We start from the raw sequence: 25,858 nt of genomic DNA on the forward strand, positions 1-25,858 counted from the left end.
GAGAGAGAAAAAGGAATAAAATATTATATTTTAAGTTTACAACTCATGAGCAATATTATCTAAATATAAGTACATAATATGTTCACAATTGCTAAAAACTTTTAGATTTACACACCTGCGTATAGCTCTTTTTTAATGTGTCGGTTGCTAAGATCGCAATTTAGGGAGTTTTACACCCCAATACTAATGCTCTTGTCTAAATATAAATCATTATCTTCTTTGACCAAGAAGATTGGGGTTTTTGACACTTCTTAATAAAAAGTAAAAACAAGCTTAAATTTTTTATTTGGATATACAATTTTAGGGTTTTAGAGGAACCTAATAAGATTGGGGGTTCATGTATATTTTAGTTGGTGTTTGAGAAGCTTAATTAATTTTTGTTAATAAAAGTTAGAAAACCTTAATTAATTATAATATAAAAATCATTAAAGTAATAATTAATTATATTATATAAGCTATGTTCTTTGGTCACACTTTTTTCATGACAATGATACATACATTAAGCAGATTATTTTATTACGAAATTATCATACCAAGTTACCAACGTAACCCTGTGAATCTTTCAATATTCATTTGTCTTTAATATTGGATCCCACATCTTGATTGGACTAGATTAATGTTTACTTTTAAGTTTAAACAAGTTGTTTAATCTGGGTTTCTGTATTCTAACCTAACGATATTTCCGCTTTGGGAAAGCAAGTTCAACTTAATCAACCATTATGTTACCAATTTTTTATGGTTATTTTACAAAAGCCAATGTCATTTTTTTCTTATAAAAAAATGCTATACTATGGTCCACCACAGTTGGTGAGATTTACATGATTGCCACTGTTCCTAAACTAGCTCCAGGCCATGGTTTAGCCACGTATGTAGTTTGGAATAAAGCGGGAAGATAATGAAGAAGTGTTCCTAAAGATTGGCCTCACATATTCCCATAGACCAAAAAAGGCAATAAAGTAATAATAGACTAATATATTTTATAGACCCAATAAAGATACAAAGAATAAGGCCTTGAAATTAAAGGGGAACCGTTTTTTTCTATTTATATTCACAAACGGTCTATGTTTTTTGTGGGGAGATTTTTTTTTGTTTCTTTGTGAAGTAAAAATGTTGGGGAATTTTTTTCTGTTTGTTTTCTTTATGAGGTTGTGCAAACTTTTTTTTTGTGTGGTCTTAAAGGATTGCAAATAAAGTTTTGTTGTGTGGTTCTGTTTCTCAGGTTGGCCTAGCAGAAACAGTTGGAGAACTTTCTCATTGTGGTAGTGGTACTGGAACCTCTCTCTCTCTCTCTCTTTATCTCTCTTGATGGGTGTTGGGTTTTTCTCTATTTGCTCAAAAAGATTTCTTTTTGAGTTTTCTTTGATGGGTATTTGCTGGTAGTGGTGCTTGTGTAGTTTGTTATTTTGAAATGGTGCATATGTGGATGTGAGTATGTGTTTTGAATGAGTGGCGTTGTGAATTATTTTTGTTTTTTTTTTTTTTTTAGGACTTTTCTTCAATTATTGCTTAGTAATTATGTTGGTGGTAATGGTGCATGTGTTGTTGTCCTTTGCTGAAAATTTTGTATACTGAATTTTTCTACTTTTTTTGCCCCGCAGGATATTTGCCAATATGTTTGTCAAGCTAAAGTGTTGATCTTGATGAGAAGGTATGTGTTTTTATATGCTTGGGCTAACAAAAATGAGTTTTTGATTCGAAATGGTAATGGTGGAACTGAGAGAGTGTCATAGTAGTGGGATAAATCCTCCATTTTTTGGATGTGCATGTTCTGGTCTTCATGCAGCTCTTGCTGGATAGTTATGGAGGGTTCATCTGAGTCTGCTTGGCAAGAGTCTGATAGTTCTAGGGGATTTAATAGTTCTAGTGTCTCAGATAGGAATCGTAGGGTTCTTAGTGCCAATAGAATTGGCTTGTCTGGTGATACATCGAATGATTCTGTGTTTAGGAAAGAGAGAGGTAGGGTTGTGTTGGCTCACACTGATCATCATCTTAAAAACCAGGGTGGTTTGTCTGGAGTTTGTGAGGATGAGGTAGCTGTTGACCCTTTTGTCCGAGCCATAGAATGGGGTGATGTTAGTTTGAGGCAGTGGTTGGACAAACCAGAAAGAACAGTTGATGTCTTTGAATGCTTACACATATTTAGGCAAATAGTGGAGATAGTTAATGTAGCACATTTACAAGGGATTGTTGTTCATAATGTCCGACCTTCCTGCTTTGTTATGTCCTCTTTCAATCATGTCTCTTTCATTGAGTCTGCATCTTGTTCGGATTCTGGTTCTGATTCTTTGGAAGAAGGGTTGAATAGCCGAAGTGTGGAGGTTAAGAATTCATCCTCTTCCTTGCCCCATGATGAGCATCAAGAAAGAAGCGGCTTAGGTAGTGAAGATTTTCGATCAGCAATGACACCAACTAATGCTTTGTCAGAGACTACTTGCATGCAGTCAGGCTCAGTCTATGCAGCACGTTTAGCATTAATAGAAGAGACTGAAGAAAATAAAGAAAAAGATCGGAGGGAAGTTGAAGAAGTAGAAGAGAAGAAGCAACCATTTCCAATGAAACAGATATTGCTCATGGAGACCAATTGGTACACTAGTCCTGAGGAGGTTGCAGGTTCTCCAAGTTCCTGTGCTTCAGACATTTATCGTTTGGGGGTTCTTCTCTTTGAGGTTCATAGAAAAGATTCTCAAATTCTCTATTAAATGTTCAAATTAAAATAGGATTCTAAGTTTTTGATTCATTTATTTCATACTGTTATTAAAAAGTAAGAGTTTATAGAGCTCTTTTATGTTTCTATATTTTCTGCACACTGAAGAGATAATTATACTTGCAACCAGTTATTCTGCCCATTTAGCTCAAGAGAAGAAAAAAGCAGAACTATGTCAAGTCTTAGACATCGAGTTCTTCCTCCTCAACTGTTGCTGAAGTGGCCAAAAGAAGCTTCATTTTGCTTATGGTTACTACATCCTGATGCTAGTGGTCGGCCAAAAATGGGGTAATTTCTTCACTTCAAGATCCCTTTTACTGTTTTACATTTCCATCTCTTGTTCTTATGTACCCAATACCTTCACTTTTGACTTGAAAGATATATATGATCATATGAAGAATTCTTAAATAGGACAAGATACTGAGGACAAAACAAGAAAAACATTAATGATTTATAGAATATATTTACATAACAAATGAAGGAAACTGATGTATTAATCTCTGAAGAAATGTGGCTGGAGTTGGATTTTTATTTTTATTTTTTTCCTTTGATCTGTTGATTTTGTGGAGTTGTATGAGTAAAAATCAATTTATGCTTTTGATTGTGGGGGAATAAGTTATATGTTTGGGATAATTCTAAAATAAATATCACTAGAAGTTATAGGACAGTTTGCTTGACACATTGTTTTAGATGGATCATGTTGGATTGCATTTGGATCAATATTTGACCATTTTGAGGAAATAATGATTATAAATTAAATAATTCTCTCTCCTTTATACAATATCAAGTATCCATCGCCTGCCTTGCAGTTGAAGGCAGAATCAAGCAAATTGAAATCTTTGCATACATAATCTGAAAAAATGTAATTAATTTCACATGCATTCAGTTGCGTTAGTTTCTTGGAGTGACCAATTTTGTGTATATTTAACTCTCTTTTTTTTTTTTTTTTTGATAAGTAAGAAGAGAATATTATTAATAAAAGAATAGCAAGAGAAACACAAAGAGTTCACAGTAGTGAACAAAGGAAGAAAAAGGAACAAAAAGACAGAGGCAGCCCCTAATCTATGGTTTATTATAATCACTTTATTGGTTTCTTTCCTTGAAAAAGTTGATGTAGTTTTCATTTATTTTTCCAGTCGCAATTAAGAAATCCCATCATATCTTTCTAAGTATCCTCTTCCATTGAATTATTGTCATGGAATCCTTAATGGTTAAGAACAATGATGCTGACATATAAGGAATTTTTTTTGAGTAATTGAAATTTATGAGATCAAAGTTTCACACTCTTACTTTTTATGCCATGGGTAACAGCGAGTTGTTACAGAGTGAGTTCCTTAATGAACCAAGGGATGATTTGGAAGAACGGGAAGCAGCAATTGAGCTTAGAGAAAGAATAGAGGAGCAGGAGTTGTTATTAGAATTCCTGTTGCTTATACAACAAAGAAAACAGGAAGCTGCTGATAAGTTGCAACATACCATTTCTTTTTTGTGTGCTGATATTGAAGAAGTTATGAAGCAGCAAGCACTTCTTAAGAAGAAGGGTGGCTCATGCCCAGAAATGGGGAAGGATGATCTTTTAATGTCAAGTCCCCCACCAATGAACTTTGTTGATAGTGGTGATTCTACTAGCTTGGGGTCTAGAAAACGATTTAGACCAGGAATGCAGATTCAGAACATCGAGGAATATGATGATAATCTAGATGACGGTCAAAAGTCAGATACACTCAATGAAAATATTGGCAGCCTTCTTTCCAAAAGTTCTCGGTTAATGAAGAACTTTAAGAAGCTGGAGGCTGCTTACTTTTTGACAAGATGCAGGCCTGTCAAGCCGTCAGGGAAACCACCGATTAGACATTCAACAATAAGTAGTGATGGTAAGGGGTCTATTGTCTTAACTGAAAGGAGTTCTGTTAATAATTTGGCACCAAAAGAGCAGTACAGTGAAGGTAGACAAACAGGTTGGATAAATCCATTCCTTGAAGGTTTGTGCAAGTATCTATCTTTCAGTAAGTTAAAAGTCAAAGCAGACTTGAAGCAAGGGGATCTGTTAAATTCTTCCAATCTAGTATGCTCTCTCAGTTTTGATCGTGATGGAGAGTTTTTTGCTACAGCTGGTGTAAACAAGAAAATTAAAGTTTTTGAATGTGACACAATCATAAATGAAGACCGTGATATCCATTATCCTGTAGTTGAAATGGCTAGTAGGTCGAAGCTAAGCAGTATATGTTGGAACAGTTACATCAAAAGCCAGATTGCTTCAAGTAACTTTGAAGGTGTTGTGCAGGTTGGTAAAACCTTACTTTTCTTTCCATTTGTAAGTTTTCTATTGGCTCAGTTGCTTATCATGTTTCAGGTATGGGATGTTACAAGAAGTCAAGCACTAATGGAAATGAGAGAGCATGAGAGGCGTGTATGGTCCATTGACTACTCATCAGCAGATCCAACAATGTTGGCCAGCGGGAGCGATGACTGTTCTGTTAAGCTATGGAGTATCAATCAGGCAATTCTATTTTTGCACTTGGTGGATGTCAGCTTTGAAACTAAACGTACTGCAGTCATATCATTGCATGCTGTGTACATTTACTTCTGGATGTATGATAAGTTTTTTTCTTATATGGGTTGCTAATGCAGGGAGTAAGTATTGGTACCATCAAAACAAAGGCGAATGTCTGCTGCGTTCAGTTTCCTTTGGATTCTAGTCGCTCCCTTGCATTTGGTTCAGCAGATCATAAAATTTATTACTATGATCTCCGTAACTTGAAAACTCCTTTGTACACATTTATTGGACACAATAAAACTGTGAGTTACATCAAATTTGTGGATGCCACGAGTATTGTTTCTGCATCCACGGATAACACTCTGAAGCTTTGGGATTTGTCAATGTGCACATCTCGGGTTAATGATACTCCGGTTCAATCATTCACAGGACACATGAATGTAAAGGTACGCTAACTCTTTGTTATGTTGGGCATCCACATTTATATATATGTTGAAATATTGTTTTCTCCAATGCTATTTTGTAAAGGTTGGTTTCATTTTAAATGGTATACTGATGTATCTTGTTCTTTTTATTACAAAATGGTTAGTTGGTCCAAGCAAGTTAGAGAATAATAGAAGAAGAAAAAAAGGACTCAAAACACTTTAGATTAAATAAAAACATGTGTTCTAATCAGTTATGGGTTCTATAACACCAACAATGGTGAAATCAAATTAAAATTTTATTTTTATTGACCAACCTTATCGCTGGAATTCCTGAAATCCTCAAGGTTCCCCACCAACATTGACCACTAAGACTTGTGATTCAAAACTTCCATCTTTTTTATCAAACATATGTGAACAGGAGTGTAAAAAAAAGAGTATGTTCATTACTGAATAGATGTATTATTTGCAAAAAGAAATGATGTGGAAGGCTCAAAGACATTTATTTTAATTAAGTGTTATTTAATTTTTCAAGTCAATTGTTGAGGGAACGGAAAAAGGTAAAGGAAGACCAAAAATAACATTATTTGAAATAATAAAAAAGGACATGTCAATTAAAAAAGTAATGCGGAGTATGACTTCATATAGAATAGTATGGAGGAAAAGAATACATGTGGCTGACCCTAGCTAATCTATTAAGGGTCTATAGCCAATCCCAAAATTTTGGGACTAAGGCTTTATTGTTTTTGTTAATTTTTCAAGTAATTTGTATTTTTGGTCTTAGTAGTTAATTAGGTTTGTTAGTATTTTTATTGAAAGTCAAGGGTATTTTTGTAATTCAATAGTTGTTTAGAATTAGGTTTCCTATATAGTTAGTGTTTAGTTGACTATAGAAGCACAATAATGTTCTCCTAGGAAGTGGATTATTTTGATGAATAAAATTCCGCTTGAAATTGTCCCAGTGATTTAGTGTTGACTCCAGCCAACCCTAGGTGTTGATTTGTAGAGGTTTTGTCTCACTTAGCACTAACTTTAAGCAAGCCTTTATGTTGACTCCTAGGTTCTCTATATATGACAACACAAACCAACCCCTTCAGCCACAAATTAATTACCCAGCCACTGCGTGATTCAACCGAGCCATCAAGCCTTATCTGAAACCCATCAAATAGCTGAGACAACCTCCTTATGTCGGTGAACCCACCACCCTAGTTCCTCTGTGCTGCCATCAGTTACCACAGCTCCTAACTTCAGTTGTGAGCTTTGCACTCACTGGCTGTTCTGATTTCACAATGTTCTTGTTTCGCTGGCATCTTCCTTGTCTTTATGAGTCACACATCCCCAGAAGTTGGCTGGAGATCAAAGCTGCTCAACTGCTGGAAAAAGCCAATGTTGAACCAGGTGGCGAGTTTTTCAAACAGACCTCCTGCTTGCTGCAATCCCTGTTCTTGGTTGTCATTCATCATGTCATTGCCCACTTGTGCTAGTGAGAGCTGTTCAAGACATGTCTGCAGAGCTTGACCAAATAAACACCCAGACTGGAGTCAGTAAATAAGTCCTTTCAAAGAAAGACCAATAACCCTCAAAGATAAAGCTTCACACATGAGAGCCAATATTATTGAGCCATTGTCATTTTGTGCTAAAATAGAGGTACAAGTGCCAATAAATGTTGCTTCAACATCTGTGCAGCCGCTAAAAAGCCTATACAACAAGGTGAAATATCTGAACCATGTGTAGTAGAATTGATTCTGCCAGTTGATGAGTTAGATATATTGCCTATTGTTGAGAATGAAGATACCGCTTTACTTGATTTAGAGAAAGTTCAAGAAGAAAGCAAAACATCAGGGTGCACATGATGACACAATCAGATGATTAGCCAAAACAATATATTCCAACTGTAGCTATTTTCTCTAGAGTATAAATCTCATCCCTTTCAAAAAGTATGGGGAATCTGGAACAAATCCCATCTCCTTTGTGGTAATTATGATTCCCCTTGCCAATGCTGGCTTTCTCTAGCTTCCTGTGCCTTGCTTTTGACCCACGGTTATAAAAAATCTGTCAAGGCATCAATCTGGGCTCTAGATGGGATGTGAACCCTTGGACCTAGTCATATAGTGTAATGTGGACCTGTTGAGTCTTGCTAATATGGCAAGCCATGATTGGCTAAACATTTATAGAGCTGCATTATCTTTTGGAGAACGTGCACATGTTTGAAGGACCTCGGTCAGCCACTGAAGTCTTATTCTCATATGTCACCTTGGATCCCATAGAAATGACATTAGGATAGGCACCATGGCAGTTCTAGTAACAGGAACTTCTTATCATGTGATAATAGTTGTTTATTTCTGTGACAAATATCCTGGGTTATCATTTCCATATATGTATGCATGTATTATGCAAGATTGTGATACTATCATGTGTAGAAATATGCCAGGGTTGATATAAGTTTATTGCTGATGTTACTTGATACTTGATTCCTTGTTGCAGAACTTTGTGGGTTTGTCAGTGTCTGATGGTTACATTGCTACTGGTTCAGAGACAAATGAGGTACTTTTTACATATCATCTTGGGATATCTATGTTTTTGTTAGGTTTCTCACATTAATGTTGTGACAAGGGTGAGTCGTTTCCTTATCTTTCTTGTCTGGGAAGTTGTCTCTACTTGTTATGGTCCAATTAAATCACACAAGAAGTTGGCATCACTGCTCAAGTGATTCCTAGAAAACTCAAGTATTGGTCTGTTAGATGCTTGTTAAATGAAATAAAAAGCATCCATTGTAGATGTTGGAAGCATAACCCAAATGTAAAACATAGGAAAATCAGGGTATCATGTGTTATTAGAGTAAAAGTGTTTAGGGTTTGATAACTTAACCCTAACACATAAAATATTATTTATATATAAAGGAGTACAGTGATATTACTATTTTGCTCCTTGCTTATACCCATAACACTCCCCCTCGAGGTGGAGAGTATATATCATACAATCCTAGCTTGTTACATAATAAACCCAAACGAGTCATTACATAAAGCTTTGGTAATCATATCAGCAATTTGGACTCTTGTAGAATCATATGGAGTAGCAAGTACACCATCTTCTACTTTCTGCCGAGTAATATGACTATCTACTTCTATATGCTTGGTTCACTCATGGAACATAAGATTGGAGGCAATGTGAATTACTGCTTGATTATCACAATGCAATGTCATAGGCACCTTCACAACAAATTTTAATTCCTCAAGGAAATGCTTAATCCATATAAGCTCGCATGATGTGCGTGTCATATCTCTATACTCAGCCAAGCAAGAAAACTTAGGAATTAGCTTTTAAGTTGTTAGGATTTAGCACCCTCTATACTCAGCCAAGCAAGAAAACTTAGGAATTAGCTTTTAAGTTGTTAGGATTTAGCACCCAATAAGCATCCCATCTCTCCATACATCATGATGGGCAATTCTTATGGTTTTTGATAATGTTTATTCTTTTATGAAATTCCCAATTCTGTATTTTTTTTAAAATTTGCATAAGAGATTTGTAAGTTAAGGCACTTGAAACCGGAAAAGCCATTTATTTCTGACGTAGGACAAATTAGGAAATTTGTCCACGTGTTAAAGTGAAGGGTTAAAGTTAGGATTTGTGAATCTAGCATTTAGAGTGGTAGAAGAAAGGGTTAGGGCTCAGAATTAGGGTGGCACCAAGCCATTGGAAAAGGTTCCAATTACAATTTAATTCATCATAAACTTGTCTCCATAGAAGTGGAATAACTAGCTTATATATAATACTCAAACTAAACCCAATTCTAATTATGTTGGGTTCTCATCAAATCAGCAATACTAGCGGAGTCCTATATCATCCACATAAACAATCAAAATAATAGTGCTAGCAGAAGAGTGACGAACAAAGATAGAATGTTCAAAAGTAGAATGTTGGAAACCATACCCAAATAAAACGACACTAAATCGATGAAAAAAGGCACGAGGAGCTTGCTTCAAACCATACCACACCTTTCATAATCATTGAACAGGGTGTTCACTAAACATATCCAAGGGGTTGATCCTTGTATACTTCCTCTTGAAGTTCTCCATTAAGGAAAACATTCTTGATATCAAGCTAATACAAAGTCCAAAACTAAGTTGCACGGACACCGATACGGGTACGGGTACGAGGGTACAACAATTCTTGAAAAATAAGGGTAAGACATGTTGGAGGTATAGCAATTAATTAATATTTATATTTAGATATTTAAAAATATTTTTAGACATAATTTATGTTTATTTTAGGATTTAAATTAAGTAAGAACAACAAAGAAGTACAATAACACCCCTAAAATATGAAATAACAAATGCTAAACAACAAATCAAATAGTTCCTGAGTTCCGTTGCTAAACCGATAACAGAAAACGCATAAGCAGATAAAACCAAACACCAAATAATAATAATAATAATAATAATAACAGGAAGCCCATATAAAGGGTCATGTTAACAGATCCTTAGGGAAATTGTTAATAAACCATAATAGGAAAGTTTTGACACCATTTTCATGGAAAATATAAAAAATTGTCAACAATATTTATTGTTTTATCATTCTCCCAATAAAATGTTTTTAAAAATAGCTCATAAATCAATGTCCTTAGGACAATGGTTAACATTTCCCATAAAAGAACATGCATAAGGTAGATAAAAGTATAAAACCAAACAAAGAAAATAAATACTAAACCCATATAAAAGAACACGCATGAGGTAGACAAGTAAAACCGAAAAAAAAAAAAAAAAAAAAAAAAAAAAAAAAAAAAAAAAAAAAAACTGAGAAAGAAAGCGTTGAAAGACCAAAAGAGAGAGAACCCGAAACTTGAAGGAGAGAGAAACGGCAGAGGAAGAGAGGAAGCTTCTGGGTCGCCGGAGGTGGTTTGGTTGTTGCTGATATATGGCAAAGCTCTCAGAGCACAGATCAGATCAGAAACACTAAGAGGAGGAGAGAGGCGTTGGTCTTAGAGAACTCAGAAGAACTGAGAGGCACAGGTCAGACTTTTAGGGCTTTTAGTTGATTGTTATGCTCAAAACAAGATCAACAGTGAATGGTTGACCAGATGTCAAAATTCTTCTTTTTTTATTTTTTTATTTTTTTTTATAGATTCCCCGTGTCTGGGACATACCGGAGTGTCACGACTGTGTTTGGGCCATACCCAGTTTGAAAAATAAAAAAAATAAAAAAACAAAGAAAAGAAAGAAAGGGTACTCCTTGGGTATGGATTTTGAGAGTGTCTTACCAGTACCTATGTCGGACATGGGTACTTGGCCAAAATTTCGGTGTCCGTGCAACTTAGGCCCAAAAGTGACTAACTACAATAGAGAGTGGGATCTTATTTGAATTGAGACGTGCCACAGGAGAGAATGTCTCTAGATAGTCAACACCATATGTCAATGCGTACCTTTTGGCAACCAACAACCCCTAATGGTAATCAACAGAACCATTATGGAGGTACTTGATACTGTATACCCAACGACAACCTACTGTTTGTTTCCAAGGGGAGAGCAATATGCTCCCAGGTTTGATTCTTGTAAAGAGCACTCATTTCCTTATCCATAATATGTTTATATCTAGATGAAGACAAGGTCTACTTATAAGATGAGGGAATAGAAATAGATGGCATGGTACAAGCAAATGAATGTAGACAAGGTGAAACATGGTTGTAGGGAAAAAAAACTAGCAATTGGGTGTTGAGTACAAGTATGTTTACCTCACCATAAAGCAATAGGTAAATCTTTTTTTTTTTTTTTGATAAGTAATAAAGATATATATTCAAGAAACTACCTTATGCAGAAAAACATAAGGTATACTAATTACACAGGAGAGAGCTAAGGAACAAAGGGAGGGAATCACTAGAGGTGAGTCCCCAAGCCCTAGACTAGTCAAACAGAGAGCCACTGAAAGAGGCCAATAACTGGTCATCCGAACTTTCCATGTCTTCAAAAGTCCTCCTATTTCGCTCCCTCCAAAGACACCACATCAAGCATAATGGAGCTAAGTTCCAAATGCTAGACACATGCTTTCCAGGCCAATTCCACCAACCAAATAGAGTATTTGCAACCGATCTTGGCAAGACCCAAAAGATCTAAATACCAAACTCCACAGCCGATAAGCCTTACCACAGTGAAGTAACAGATAATCCACCGTCTCCCCATTACAATGGCACATGATACACCAGTCAACAAAAGCCATCCTTCTACCTCTCAAATTGTCACCTGTAAGGATCCTATTCCATACAACAGTCCACACAAAGAAGGAAACACGTCGAGGAGCCTTAACCTTCCAAACACCTTTCCACGGAAAAATAATGGGCAAGGGGCTTCTCAACTTATTGTAAAACGAACGGATATCAAAAACCCCATTCTTTGTCAACTTCCATCGCATACAATCTCCATTCTCAATGGGAGGTAGATTTGAACCCAAAGTACAAAGAAATTCATCCACACCACCCATTTTCCAATCATTTGGTCTCCGAATAAAATGAACATTCTAGCTTCTCCGATCCTCTATCCCCAACCGTTCAAGAGAAGAGGCCACTAATGCCTCTTTGTTGGATTCAATCCCATACACACTCAGAAAGGTCAATTGAAGTGGAGAATCCCCACACCATTGATCTGTCCAGAGTTTAACTCTATCTCCCACCCCTACCACAAAGCGAATATTTTTACTAAAATCCTCCGACCCCATACGGATGCTTCTCCACAAGCCACACCCATGAACCCTTCTACCTAGCTTGGAAGTCCATACCCCCCATTCTTCCCCAAACTTGAGAGCTACAACCCTTCTCCAAAGCCTTGTCTCCTCAATCTCTCTGCCAAGACATGGACATTAGGAACCTCTCCAATGGGAACCATCTTACTCTTCAACGCATTAACCTTCAAACCTGTCACTGCCTCAAAACAAAGAAGAAGCATCCTAACATGTAGAATCTGCTCCTCATTTGCATCGCAAAACAGAATCGTATCATCCGCAAACAAAAGATACGAGACACATACCCCTCCACCCCCCATCTACCATCAGCCCTAATGCCTCGAAGTAAACCAGCCCCTTCAGCTCTTTTCATCATCTTATTGAAGACCTCCATCATAACTAAAAACATGGGAGATAGCGGGTCCCCTTGTCTCAATCCTCTCGAACTCCCGAAAAAATCAGCTGGAGACCCATTAAACAAAACCGAGAATTGGACAGTAGATATGCATGTGCGGATCCACCTACACCACCTCACCCCAAATCCCATTCTCTTCAGCAAATCAAGTAAAGCCTCCCAGTTCACATGATCATAGGCTTTCTCAATATCTAATTCACAAGTAACCCAAATCCTACTCTTCACCCTACTATCAACACACTCATTAGCAATAAGAACTGAATCAAGAATCTGTCTACCACCCACAAAACTGTTCTGAGACTTAGATATCAGCTGATTCAAAACCTCTTTCAGGCGGTTTGCCAACACCTTGGCCAAAATCTTGTAAACACTCCCCACCAAACTAATAGGTCCAAAATCTTGAATATTGGATGCGTCATTTTTCTTAGGGACTAAGGCTATGAAAGTAGCATTAAGAGATTTTTCAAATTTACTGTGTAAATAAAACTCTTCAAACACAGCTAAGACATCTCTTTTCACAACTCCCCAACAATGGAGAAAGAAAGCCAAAGAGAAACCATCAGGACCTGGGGCTTTATCTCCTTCCAACTCTTTGACAACTCGAAGAATCTCCTCTTGTTCAAATCTCCGTTCAAGCCAGCCCCTCTCCAACCCCTTTATCTGATCAAACTCCAAACCTTCCACAAAAGGCCTCCACTCCTCCGACTCCTTGTACAAGTTTTTATAAAATTGTACAACTTGGTCTACCATCTCAGGTTCGTCCTCATAGATAACCCCATCACCTCCAACATGCTAATATGATTATACCTTCTCTGAGAATTGGCCACCTTGTGGAAGAATTTGGTATTGTTATCTCCTTCCTTAATGCAAAGCATCCTCGATTTCTGTCTCCACGAGACTTCTTCCAATGAGAGAAGGTTCTGAATTTGAGATCTCAACACAGCCCTCTCACCTAACTCCACTTCAGAAAGGCCTTGCTTCCCTTCCTTAACATCCAATTATTTCAAAGCCTCCAAAAGTTCTTTTTTCTGACGCTCTACATTTCCAAACTCACTCCGGTTCCACTGAATAATATCTTCCTTCAATGCCTTCAGCTTCTTGGCAAGTACAAAATTGGGAGTACCTGAGAAGGAATATCGATTCCACCAAGAATGAACCCTATCTTTGAACCCATCTATCTTTAGCCACATGTTCTCAAACCTAAAAGGACTTTTCCCCCTTAAAATCCCTCCTGCCTCCACTAATATGGGGAAGTGGTCTAAAATAGGACGAGGTAAAACCCGTTGGATAACATCCGGATAGTGATCCTCCCAGTCATAAGAAACCAGAACCCTGTCTATCCTAGATATCAAGGGCTGATCCGAACTACTCGACCATGTATAACTCCCTCCTTCCAATGGCAAATCTAACAAGCTAAGCTCCTCAATGAACTCAGAAAAATTCTCCATAACCGAGGTAAGTTGTGATCCCCCCAACCGTTCACTTGGGAAACAAACAATATTGAAATCCCTTATGTAACACCATGGAACTTCCCAAAGTTGTTGAATTCCTACCAGCTCATCCCACATCTGCGCCCTCAAGTTATTATCATTCGGTCCATAAACCCCAGAACATGCCCAAATAAAACCATCCCCCAGACCCTGCCACCGAACTGAAACGGAAAATTGACCCACCAGTACCTCCAACTTTTCTAAAGCCCTCCTATCCCACATCATCAAAACCCCACCAGCTGACTGATCCGCATCCAAAGTTACTCAGTCTACGTAGGGGCAACTCCACAAGCTGTAAATCAGCTATCTATCCACTACCAAACGTTTCTGCGCATCATTCAAACCTCGAACATTCCATGACACCATTCTTAACTTCATTGACACTGTAAACTCCCTACCATAGCCTCAGTAATGCAGTCAAAGAAGAGAACTATCTCCCTTCATAATTAACCGAAGAAATCAAATTCCTCAGCTCCCTCTTCCCTTTAACCTTGGAGATAGCTTTGCGGTGAGCAGCATTCCTGTGCACCAGATTGGCTGCCTCAGTCTCCATCTTAAGTCTTTGTAGTAGCATAATACACCTTCTCATGTTGACCCAAAGAAAGCCCCATCATCTTACTGAAACCGGGGAGTCTACGTTTCACCCAATTAGAAACATTCAATTTGTTATCCAACCTCATCACCTCTGTGTTACTATTCAATTCAGCCAACACAACCAATCCCAGAGGATTAATAGTCATCAAGGGGGAAGAGCAATCCACATCACCCAGGCCTCATCGACCTTAGTCAATGCTAGCATCGGTTGGTTAGTCTGATGGGGTGAGTCTATCCCCTGAAAAGCACAGTCACCCTCAACCCGACCACCTTCTACACCACCCGGAACAACCAATTCCTCCATCCCAACTCTCGATGGACTCAGAACGAGATTGGATAACACAAGACCTTTCAAAGCCCTATCACCCTCAGTTTCTTCCTTACCCAGTGTGATCTGAGGCTCATTGGCGCTAAACCCATAAGAAAAAAGACACTCTACCTCTGCCAGTGTCTCCGTAAGGCTACCCATAAGCTTGGTTGAAGGAGCAGACAATGTATCTGTCCTTGTGGTGTGGAGTAGAGATAGATTGGCTCGATCTAGTGTCGCCGATGAGTCCCCGGCGTGAGGCCCATCAAAAAAAGGACCACGGTTCACCACCGCTTCCTTCGTCGAACGAATGTTCACCACAGATTGACCCATTGGGCTCGTCGCCAACTTCGAAACATGTTGTCTCGCTGTGCCGGCCATCACCGGTGTCGCCGGTGACTCCTCAATGAGAAAACCATCAGCGCCGGTGACATCCTGAGCATCCGAGGCTGCGTGAGGTGCTTTGGACATCACCGATGCATGGGCTTCCTGATTTAAGAGTCTCTGGTCACCCACAGATGGGCTTACACAATCTTCCATCCTAGATGGGCCGATGGGCTCTGGAAAGGAATCAATGGAAGGCCTACTTGAGAACCAACTTGTTCTAAGCCCACCACAGGTTTGTGAACCTGTGAAACACTAGAAAAAGCCACCATGTGATCCCTTGAAACCCAAATAGAACTCCTCAGACCACCTTTATTCCATGCCACACTCCTTTTTCCTTCCCCATTCACTTCTACAGTCAAGCTTTTTCCAATCCAATCTAACTTCCTCAGTTCACGTTTCTTTCCATATACATGTTCAGTCCAATTTGATTTGAAATTCAACGGAGATCTTTTATTTCCTACCGGATATATCTTTCCAAAATTAAAGTCCTTTGTACTGCGCCAAGAACCCACTTCTGTACCTCCTAGAGTCGCCGGACCTGGTAAGCTCACCGCCGTTTCGCTCAACAGGTTTTGCTTCTCCCCCTTATTATCCCTTAACAACCATTTCCCTTTATCATGGGCGCTTAATTGGTAAGGCTAATTTCTGCCCCTTTCCTACACCTGATGCCCACGCACTGTGTCAGCAAAAGATTTAAAAGGTTGAACCCCTGAGCTATCCTTATGAAGTTGAGCCACAAGTTTCAATTGCCCAGTCCCACCATTCACATAGTTTTCAAGTTCCAATATCTTCCTTAACTCTAAACCAAAAACCCTCCATCCATTCTTTGCCCTGCCTATTGGAATAATAATGGACCTCCTAGACCCGCCAACTTTCGATTCAGTCAGCAATAGGAACAAGCCAAAAGAATTGGAGCTCCGTTGGAGGGTGTAGGCTAAATCACCTTCCCTGAACGCAAAAAAATACTTTGGACTGACCCCAATGGCAATCTGTTCTATACTCTTCATCACCATTGTGCCACAATCTTGCCCATGAAGACTGACTTCATGAAGTATCTACTCCGCTAAAAAATCCTTAAAGAAAAATACCGTCCCCCTTCCTCTACCACCAGCTGAAAAAGTTTGGATTCAATAAAAAAGCTACGAACACCACCCATAATAACTGACAAATCACTAAAACCACAATCCTATTACTACTCTCATGTGAGCTGCTTATCAATAGGTAAATCATCATACTCTAGAAGAAAAGTGGATGGAGCCTCCTCAAACAAAAGATGTAGCATAGGGGCTATAAGACAATGCACCTATCTTGAGATTGCCAATAAACCTCTTAGGGAGGGTTGGGTTAGGAAGCCAAAGGTTTTGCAAGAGGAGAAGAAGATAAAGGTATTGGAAGTGTAGAAGACATATGACTGGAGATGAGATTAGAAGACAAACACTGATAAGGTGAATGAGGTGGAGTTGAAAAAGGTGACATTAGCACTCACAAAATTTCGATGAAACTCAAAACTATTACAATGATAACCCTTCTGAGTATGAGTCTCTAAGGAAAATACACTTACAAGCTCGAGGAGGTAGATTATCTTGATCAAGATAGCAAGTAGTAAAAAATCATCACCCTAAAAATGATTTTGGCAATTGCATATGGAATAACAAGGCACGAGTAACATCTAGTAAATGATGATGTTTCGCCTAGCCACACCATTTGTTGAGAGGTGTGAGAAAAAATAGTTTGGTGAATAATACCATGATCGGCACAAAAGGAATGCATAACAGACTGCATATACTTTGATGCATTATCAAATTAAAGAATCTTAATGTGTATAGTAAATGGAATATATATTTCATAATAGAATGTGGAAAAAATACGAGGAAATTCAGATGTATCTTTCATAAAAGAACAACCACATCATTAGAGAATAAACATCCACAAAGATAAGAAAAATAAAGAAAACTATTCAAAGCAAAAATGCGGGAATAGGGGTGTCCACGGGTCGGGCCGGGTCGGGTTTGTGCCCAACCCGGACTTGACCCGACCTTCTCGGGTGGAAAAAATTTCGACCCGCAACCGATCCGTGGGAAGTTTCAGATCAAGCGGGTCGGGTCGTATCGGGTTTCGGGTAATAATTGGTCGGTTTCAGGTTTTGTGATTTCGCCGAATTTTAGCCGAAATCTGGCCAGATCTCGTTAGATCTGGCCGGATCTAACAAGATTTGGCCGAAATTCCATCGTATCTATGGAAATTTGGCCGAGATTTGGCCGGGTTAAAGTTGAGCTTACTGGAGTTTGGCCGAGTTTGAGTAGATCTGAGCTAGATTCACTGGATTTAAGCATATCTGAGTAAGGATTTGAGCGGATTTGAGTAATGGAAGGCCAAACGTGGTTGGATCGGAGCTGAGAAGCCCAAACGTCGCTGGATTTTGGCCTTCTTTTAGAGGTTGTCGGCCGGGTCGGGTAGATCGGGTTTTTGAGGACAAAACCCGCCACTCGACCCGCCGGGGTCGGGTTCTGATGATTGGGACCCATCACCAACCCGTCGGAGGTGTCGGTCCGGCCGTGACGGGTCGGTTCCGGTTGGGCTGATGATTATGACTACTACTCGAAAATGAATTACGATGATGCTTCCTTAACTGACAAGCTTCACATTCTGGACTGGGCACATAATAATGCAGGAATGTTAGACTTGAGCTTGGCCAAGGAGGAGTGACCCAAACAAAAATGCCATTGAAGAGGAGACACGGTAGCACAAGTTAAAAAATGGGGGTGGCTGAATCATCAAGATTCATATAATAGAGTTTGCCTTTCTCATGTCCTAGACCAATCATCTTATTAATCTAAAGGTCCTGAAAAGCACACAAAGTGGTATCAAAGGTGATAGAACATGTAAGGCTTCAATCAATTGACTAACATAAAACAAATCAAAGGGAGAACAAGAGACAAAAAGACTAGATGGCTAGGAAGCATGGGTGCGGGTGCGGTGCGATGTGGCAACTCAGCAATTTTTGAAAAAGTAGGGTGCGGGTGCGGCAATATACGTTTATTTATAAATTATTAAAAATATTTTTATTTTTATTTTCTATATATTACTTAGCATATTTTTTCATATAATGGTAAACATGTACCAATTTGAGACCAAGGTTTGAGGTTTTATGAAGAGCTGGGAGAGTGAGCTTGGGTCAGTGAGGCAAAGGAGAGATGGAGGGAGTCTGAGGGAGAGCCATGGGTTAGAGAGAGAGAGAGAGGAGATGGGAATGAGAAAGTCAAGGAGAGTTTGAGATGAGTTTAGGGTTTTTTCTTTAAATTAGGATGTCAAAATGGTGTGTTTTGACAAAAATTTTTACTTTTTTTTTTTAAACACTTATCTCAGCCCCATATCGGACCAATTTGAGACCTGTTTCGGACCAAATCCAAAAAAAAAAAAATCAGTCATAGACATGCATGCAACTGCGTCCATGGCAGCACGACGTGTCCGTGTGTACTGGACTCGGGTGCGCCGACCCAATCGGCGCACCTGTGCTTTCCAGCTAGATGGTAGAGATAGTGACTTAGTGGGGGTGAAGAACAAAACCTTTCTCAAGGACAGGCCGAGAAGAACCATTAGTAAAAAAAAAAATGATGTTTAATAGCAAGTACATCAAAGAGAAAAACCATTAGTTAAAAAAATATGATGTTTAATAGCAAGTACATCAAAGAAGAGAAATAGTATACTAGATATATGTTAGCATCGGAATCAATGAAATAGGACGGAGAGGAATGAGCCACAAATGCAACATTACTTTTGATCAACTAATGTAGCAACATAAGAAGAGGGAAGTGCTGACTAAGCTAAGTAGTGAGTGCATTATAAGAACCAAAATTTGAAGTGATGTGCCTAGATGGAGTAGAAGTAGGTTGTGGCTTTGTAGCACCATTAATGACCTGATTCACGTAATCTGGCTTGCCATATTTCACCTAATGATAAGGCTCAATATGATTGGTATTGCCTCAATGATCACACTTCTTGTCACCATGTCCACCAATACAATGACCACCAAGAAAATCAAGGCCTCCACAACCCCCATAAAAACCACCAGAAGAATTACAATGACCACCACTACTGGAGACTAAAGCAAAAGACTCCAAGAAGTGATAGTGAAGTTTTGTCCCCAGGATGAGCACAATAGTTGAGGTAGACATTAGTAGGGGTAGGTAAGGTCTCACTAGCAAGGATTTCATCTTTGAATGCACGTAAGTCAGAGTCTTAATCAGATGGCAAAGAAGCAATCACGAAGTTTTCCCAACGATGCTTTTGTTGTTCCAAATCAATAATAAAAGATTGATACTGCAATAACGGATGCCATTAATTTTTTTAGGGTATTATAGGACTTGGACAACCATTTTCCAAATTGCTTAGTAGTGAAAATTTTCTCATTAACACAAGAAACATTGCTTTGATGCAAAAAGGATCTTGCTATAAAGTCCCAAATCTTCTATACAAGTCACAAAATTCAACTGTAGTAGCAATGTGAGGTTCCATAATATGCCACAACATCCCATAAGAACCGAATACCCCACTCATCCAGTCCTCATAAGCTGAATCTTTCTTATAGGGGGGTTATCCACCAAATATTTCAACATTCGTTTCTCCTGTAGGAAGATTTTCACAGCATGTGCCCAAGCTAAGATAATTTGTACCATTCAATTTGTTCGAAGTAATAGATTTAGGCATATCATCATCCTTGAAAAATGATGTTTTTCCCTTAGAACATATTTAAAATTTTCCTTTTAGTCATATTAAGCAAAAGATTCAAGATAGCAACCAACCACTCCAAAAACTCAATCCCCCAAACAAGTTAAACTTCAACAACCCAATTAAAACAGCAAAAAAATCTCCAAAATTACAGATAGCAAAAGTCACTCTAAATGGCTCCAGAAATTTTCACAAAATCACAATAATTATCATGAGAGAAGAGGTAGGGTTTGTTTGAGATCCGTTTATTTTGCTGAAACTGAAAATTGTTTGCTGAAAGTACTGTAGATAAAGGTAAAGTTAGCTGAAATATTATAGTGGGACTCATGAATAGTACCAAAAAGTGAAGTGAGACCCATAAATAGTAGCAAAAATAATCTGAATAGTAAAATAAGCTGATTTTTTAATTTTTGCCAAACACATAGTCTCCGGATGGAGGTCCGTACCCACACCATTTGTTATCTCAAAACTACTTCTAGATGTTTTTAGTGGTTATTAGGGTTGGATTGGGATGCTTTGATACCAAGTTGAATTACGAAATATGAAGAATTAGGATTAAGAGGGAATAGAGAGGAAGAGGATAATGGAGAGAGACAGAGAAAAGAAAGGTTTAGAGCAATATTGCACAATTACAAGAATAGGCTCATGCTAATATAAAATAACAAGAAGTGAATAGAAAATAACAATAGGAACTCTATAAAACGCCTAGTGGGATCAAAACATAGGAATCAATACCAGGGTTGACTAAAATCAGCACCAAACCATTGGAAACAATTCCCATTGAATTAATTCATTATAAACTTGTCTTCATAGCAATACAATAGCACACTTATATTGACTACTAAAACTAAACCCAAATTCTATTTGACCTAAGAAACCCATTTATTGACTCTATGAAATTAAATAGAATACTTATAAGATAATTAACTAACAAGAACTTAAATAAAATCCAATGGACCAATAGTAGAAACACATTTGGCTTCCAAAATTATAATAAAATTTTCTTTGCACTTCCTGCATCACAATTTGATAGACAACACGTAGGTTTTTACTTTTTAGGTTTTGAGAGGTAATAGGAAGCGCTTGACATGGGATTGTAAGAAAAAAATAAAAAGAGATATTTATTGTGTTCATTGTTGTATAAATAGTAGTTGTGAACAATATCACAAGAAAGAGAAGAAGAAAAGAAAGAAGAGTTGAGAGAAAAAGAACAATAAGAGGCCAAAGTGCCCAAACATTGAAAACACTCAATATTTTTACTAATCAACTCTATATATTCCTCAAGTGCATTGACTACAAATATATATATGGATTGATACTTGTACTAAACTCCTAGTTTTTGATTTGTAAACTAAAAACCTAATAAGAAAATGAACTAACAACTAATAAAAGACCCTTACGATCTCCTAGAAAATCCTATAGTCAAGTAAATTAATATAATTTCTTAAATTCATGAAATATTTTTAAAATTACAGTTTTATCCCTTAATTAGAAAATGACCATAATTTGTTAAGTAACAATCCAAATCAAGAATTGTAATAACCCTAGGACACATATAAATAGACACGACTTTACTTAAATTGGATTTCACAATAAATCTTGAATAGATAAGTTTGTGAAGTAATAACAAATTATCTTCAATAGTTGTATTAAGTTTGAAACAATAGGGGAAGAGTGAGGCATTTTATTTAAGAAACAATAAGTCTAGGAACACAGCTTTTGCCACAACTTAATGAAGTGGTTGATTGTGAGTGGTGAACAATCACTTTTACATGGACCTGTCTCTCTCTCTCTCTCTCTTTTTTTTTTTTTTTTTTTTTTTTTTTTTTCATCACCTACAATTGACTACTTGTCAATTTGTGAAAAAGGTTGTCCCTACCGATTATATGTTGGATTTTCTCACCTTTCCACTTTGCAGCTCCTAATCTATATACCCCTAGGCATCAATCATGATCACGTATACTAACTACTAACTAGGTCGGTATATGCTACCTTGTTTGCTTCTGTTGCATTGGTATTGGGTTCTTACTCTATTGAAGATTAAAGTTGTTCCAAACTGTGACATCTAAATCAATACTCTTAGTATCTCTGTCAAGATTTCCACTTCTCTGTTCCCAATTACTACCAAACTATCATTTTTCTGGATGCTGATACTGGTTTTATTCCCCCTCCACCGGCCACATCAAAATCAAAATGATAAAAAACTTGTATGAAATTTGGCTGTCATTTTTTAAAAAAGATTTTTTTCAATAGGGCTAGGTTAAAAAAAAACTCTTTTCTTTGCTAAGAAAAAAAGGAGAGTAACCAATTTTCTTTTTCATATATATATATATATCTATATCTATATGACTATATATATATATATATATATAAAAGTTAAAGCGTAGCATTTATTATTATTACGTTTCTGTTGAGCCCACATCATCCACCTATTTCCAACTCACTATCTCTTATTTAATTCTTTGTTTGCTTATTAATTCCCAACTTATTGTACACTTCTTCTAACTTTTCCCCTTTCTTTTACCTTTCTATCTCTTCACTACTATCTATCTTAATATCGCTCTTCTTCTACCCCTTTATCTTACATTATTTTTGGCTCTTCTTATTCCCATTCATTTACTATAAATTTGCAATTTTCTCTCCCATTCTATGTATAGTTTTCTTGCACAATTCTCTCTCTCTCTCTCAATTTTTTTTCATTTTTTGGTGGATTTTTTTATCTTACATCTCTACTTTAGGATGATTAATTTTTGTGTTCTTTAGAACACTACTTTGGGTAGATACAATTTAGTTTTGTGTTTTTAAGTCATTTTTTTTTTCCTTTGATTTCATAGATGTTATTCTATTGCATTATAAAGATAGTATATAAGAATATAATGTTATATATTACATAGCATGACTTAGATAATTTAATGTTTATTGCTATATCTTTTATTTTTACTATTTCTCGTGTCATCTTATTTTTCTATAAATTTGTTATTCTCTTTCACATTCTCTCGTGAAAAAATGATTATTCTCTCTCTCTCTTAATTTTTTATTTTTTCTTTCAACTCCACTTTATAGGTTGATGAATCATTGTGTTTTTTATAGCTGTATTTTAGGTTAATATATTTTGATGTTGTATTTTTTAGTTCTCCATCACAATTAATCTCTCTCCCTATTATAGTTTTGGTTTGATTTTTGTTTTGAGTTAATACTTCGTTACTTTGAAAGTGAAAATTTGAAGTTATATCAAAACACAGTCTTTACTATTAATTATGTGTCTATCAATTATTTGAGTAATATTAAAAGTAATTTTGTTATGAGTTTAAATTATCATGATAATCTCTATTAAGAAAATAAGGAATTTGAATAATTTATTTGAAACTTAAAAAGTTTAGTTGTACAGAAAAAAAAAAATATATATATATATATATATAGCACAATATAACATAATTTTAAAGAATATGGACCACCTCATAAAGGAGTAATATTAATCAAACACACCCAAAATAATAAAATGATATATTGATAGAAATAGAAAGATGAAAAATAAATTTAGAAATTATTTAATTTTTAGGCCGGCAGAACAAATTATCTTCAACAAATTTTAGAGAACAATTATACATTATATGACAATTAGAAAATAATTATATATTCTCACGTATCGTGTGAGTCTGCGACTAGTTACAATAATAAAGACATACTTGTCCATGCGGTTTACTCTTGAATTTTACTAATTTACAGCTAGTTATGTTCATATTCTTTATGGCTCAGGTGTTCATCTACCACAAAGCTTTCCCCATGCCAGCATTGTCATTCAAGTATCACAACACAGACCCACTTTCTGGCCATGAAATGGATGATGCTGCACAGTTCATCTCTTCTGTTTGTTGGCGTGGCCAGTCCTCAACCTTAGTTGCTGCAAATTCCACAGGAAATATCAAAATTTTGGAGATGGTTTAATTTGGCTATTTTCCAAATCGTTCAATATTCTAGTAAAGTGGATAAAAGTTGTGGGGCAGAAAGATGATGTGAAAGATTCTTGAGCCAGAGAAGCTTGTGTAGCTAAGACTGGCCTTTAAATGTTATAGGAGCTCGATGATTGCGAGCAATATTAGAAATTTTTGGCATTAGATTGTAGCGGATGCAGTTTACGTGAAGAGTGAGAATGGTCTTGGTCTTGTTCAGATGGCTGTAGATAAAAAATTCAAAGAAAAGGGAGGGGATAAAAATCAGAATTCTTGTATATTTTTGTAATGCTTACAGTTCATAATGATATGATATAAATTTACATTACCGATCTTCAAAATGCATAATTTTAAATTTTCTGCTTGATGGGGCTGCCCTTTGCAGTTTTGCTGTGTTGCCACACTGCATTGTTAAAGTTAATATAAAACAAAGTAAAATCTTAAGTGCTACATTTTATGCAAGGCTTGCAATATTTTAACCTAAAGAAAAGGTCTGCACTGTTCTTGCCTTGTAAGCACGAAGTAAATTTTATTTTTTGTCATCGGTATATATATCACGCTCACGCCACTCACATTATAGAGTGGATTTTACAATGCCAAATCCTTCTCCTAAAGAAGTAATTTTTATTGGAGTAATTATACTCCCCACCTTTGAGGTTTGGGAAAATGATATTCTATCCCAACTTTGAAAGGGAAAAACACTTTCCCTTACTTGACATTCTTTTTTGAGAATGTCATTCCTTGACATTCGATTGACTAAACTTTGTTAAATTAATATTAAAAATGTTGTGTTGCAATTGCAAAAGACAGGTTTAAAAAAATTATCCTCCATTTCATAATTAAAATTTATTGTTTTAAAATCTTAATTGAAGTTTATTTTAAAATATTAAGTATGAATTTTTTTTTTTTTTTTTCAACGGGTTATGGAAAGATTTGTCAATGTAAGTGTTTTTGGTGCTTAATTTTTTTTTTTTCATTTTTATTCTAAATTTATCTGATATTTTTTTACTAACTCTAGTTAAACTTTTGTAAAAAGATTCTTATAGAAATTTATAATATTTCATTACTAATATAAACAAAAGGATAGAGTATTAACTTCTTCAAAACATAAAAGAGGAGAGTGTAACTGCCCTTTTTCTATTTTATACCATCAGTATATATCATGCCACTCACATTAGAGTAGATTTCACAATGCCAAATCCTTCTCCTAAAGAAGGGTGCACTAGTACTAGTACTGTATTAATAACATTTTTAAGGGGTTCTGTACTTTTCCTCTGTTTTTCACCTAGCATCTTTCGTTGTTTCATACTAAAATAATACTTAACGGTCGCTCCTCTCAGTTAGAATCCCAGACCTCTCACTTTTTTTAAGGGAAAGGGATACAAGTTGCATACATGTTTATTACCTACTTTAATGGAATCATGTTATCAGTAGCACCTTTTTGTCTTTTTAGTTGCTATTTTATTGACTAAATAATTACACAAACTAATCTCAAGGGCCATCATAATCGATTTTGAAACACGTCTCATGAAGTGGAGTCTTCTATTTTGAGTCTCCCATTCTTAGTCCACTATTTTGAGTCTCCCATTCTTAGTCCACTAAGGGTCGGATCAATTAAAAAAAAATCGTAGATAATTCTGGAACAATTCAAAGTAT

At 36.6% G+C, this 25,858-nt stretch overlaps 1 protein-coding gene across 4 annotated transcripts; it reads left to right on the forward strand.

Annotated features, from left to right (window-relative positions):
- Positions 1–1,031: 1,031 nt before the first annotated feature.
- Positions 1,032–24,543, forward strand: LOC126695024 (protein SPA1-RELATED 3-like). 4 transcript variants are annotated; one of them, XM_050391623.1, is made up of 8 exons: positions 1,045–1,265; positions 1,599–2,666; positions 2,835–2,992; positions 4,016–4,988; positions 5,058–5,204; positions 5,336–5,647; positions 8,108–8,167; positions 24,009–24,543. In XM_050391623.1, the coding sequence occupies exons 2-8, from the start codon at positions 1,758–1,760 to the stop codon at positions 24,195–24,197; spliced, it is 2,748 nt and encodes a 915-aa protein (XP_050247580.1). In that variant the 5' UTR covers positions 1,045–1,265; positions 1,599–1,757; the 3' UTR covers positions 24,198–24,543. The 4 variants fall into 4 exon arrangements, with proteins under 4 accessions (XP_050247583.1, XP_050247580.1, XP_050247582.1 ...); XM_050391625.1 differs by having other exon boundaries at positions 1,045–1,259; XM_050391624.1 differs by lacking the exon at positions 1,045–1,265 and adding an exon at positions 1,272–1,425.
- The last annotated feature ends 1,315 nt before the right edge of the window (positions 24,544–25,858 follow it).

This window comes from Quercus robur, chromosome 8, assembly GCF_932294415.1.
Source record: "Quercus robur chromosome 8, dhQueRobu3.1, whole genome shotgun sequence".
Classification (NCBI taxonomy): Eukaryota; Viridiplantae; Streptophyta; class Magnoliopsida; order Fagales; family Fagaceae; genus Quercus; species Quercus robur.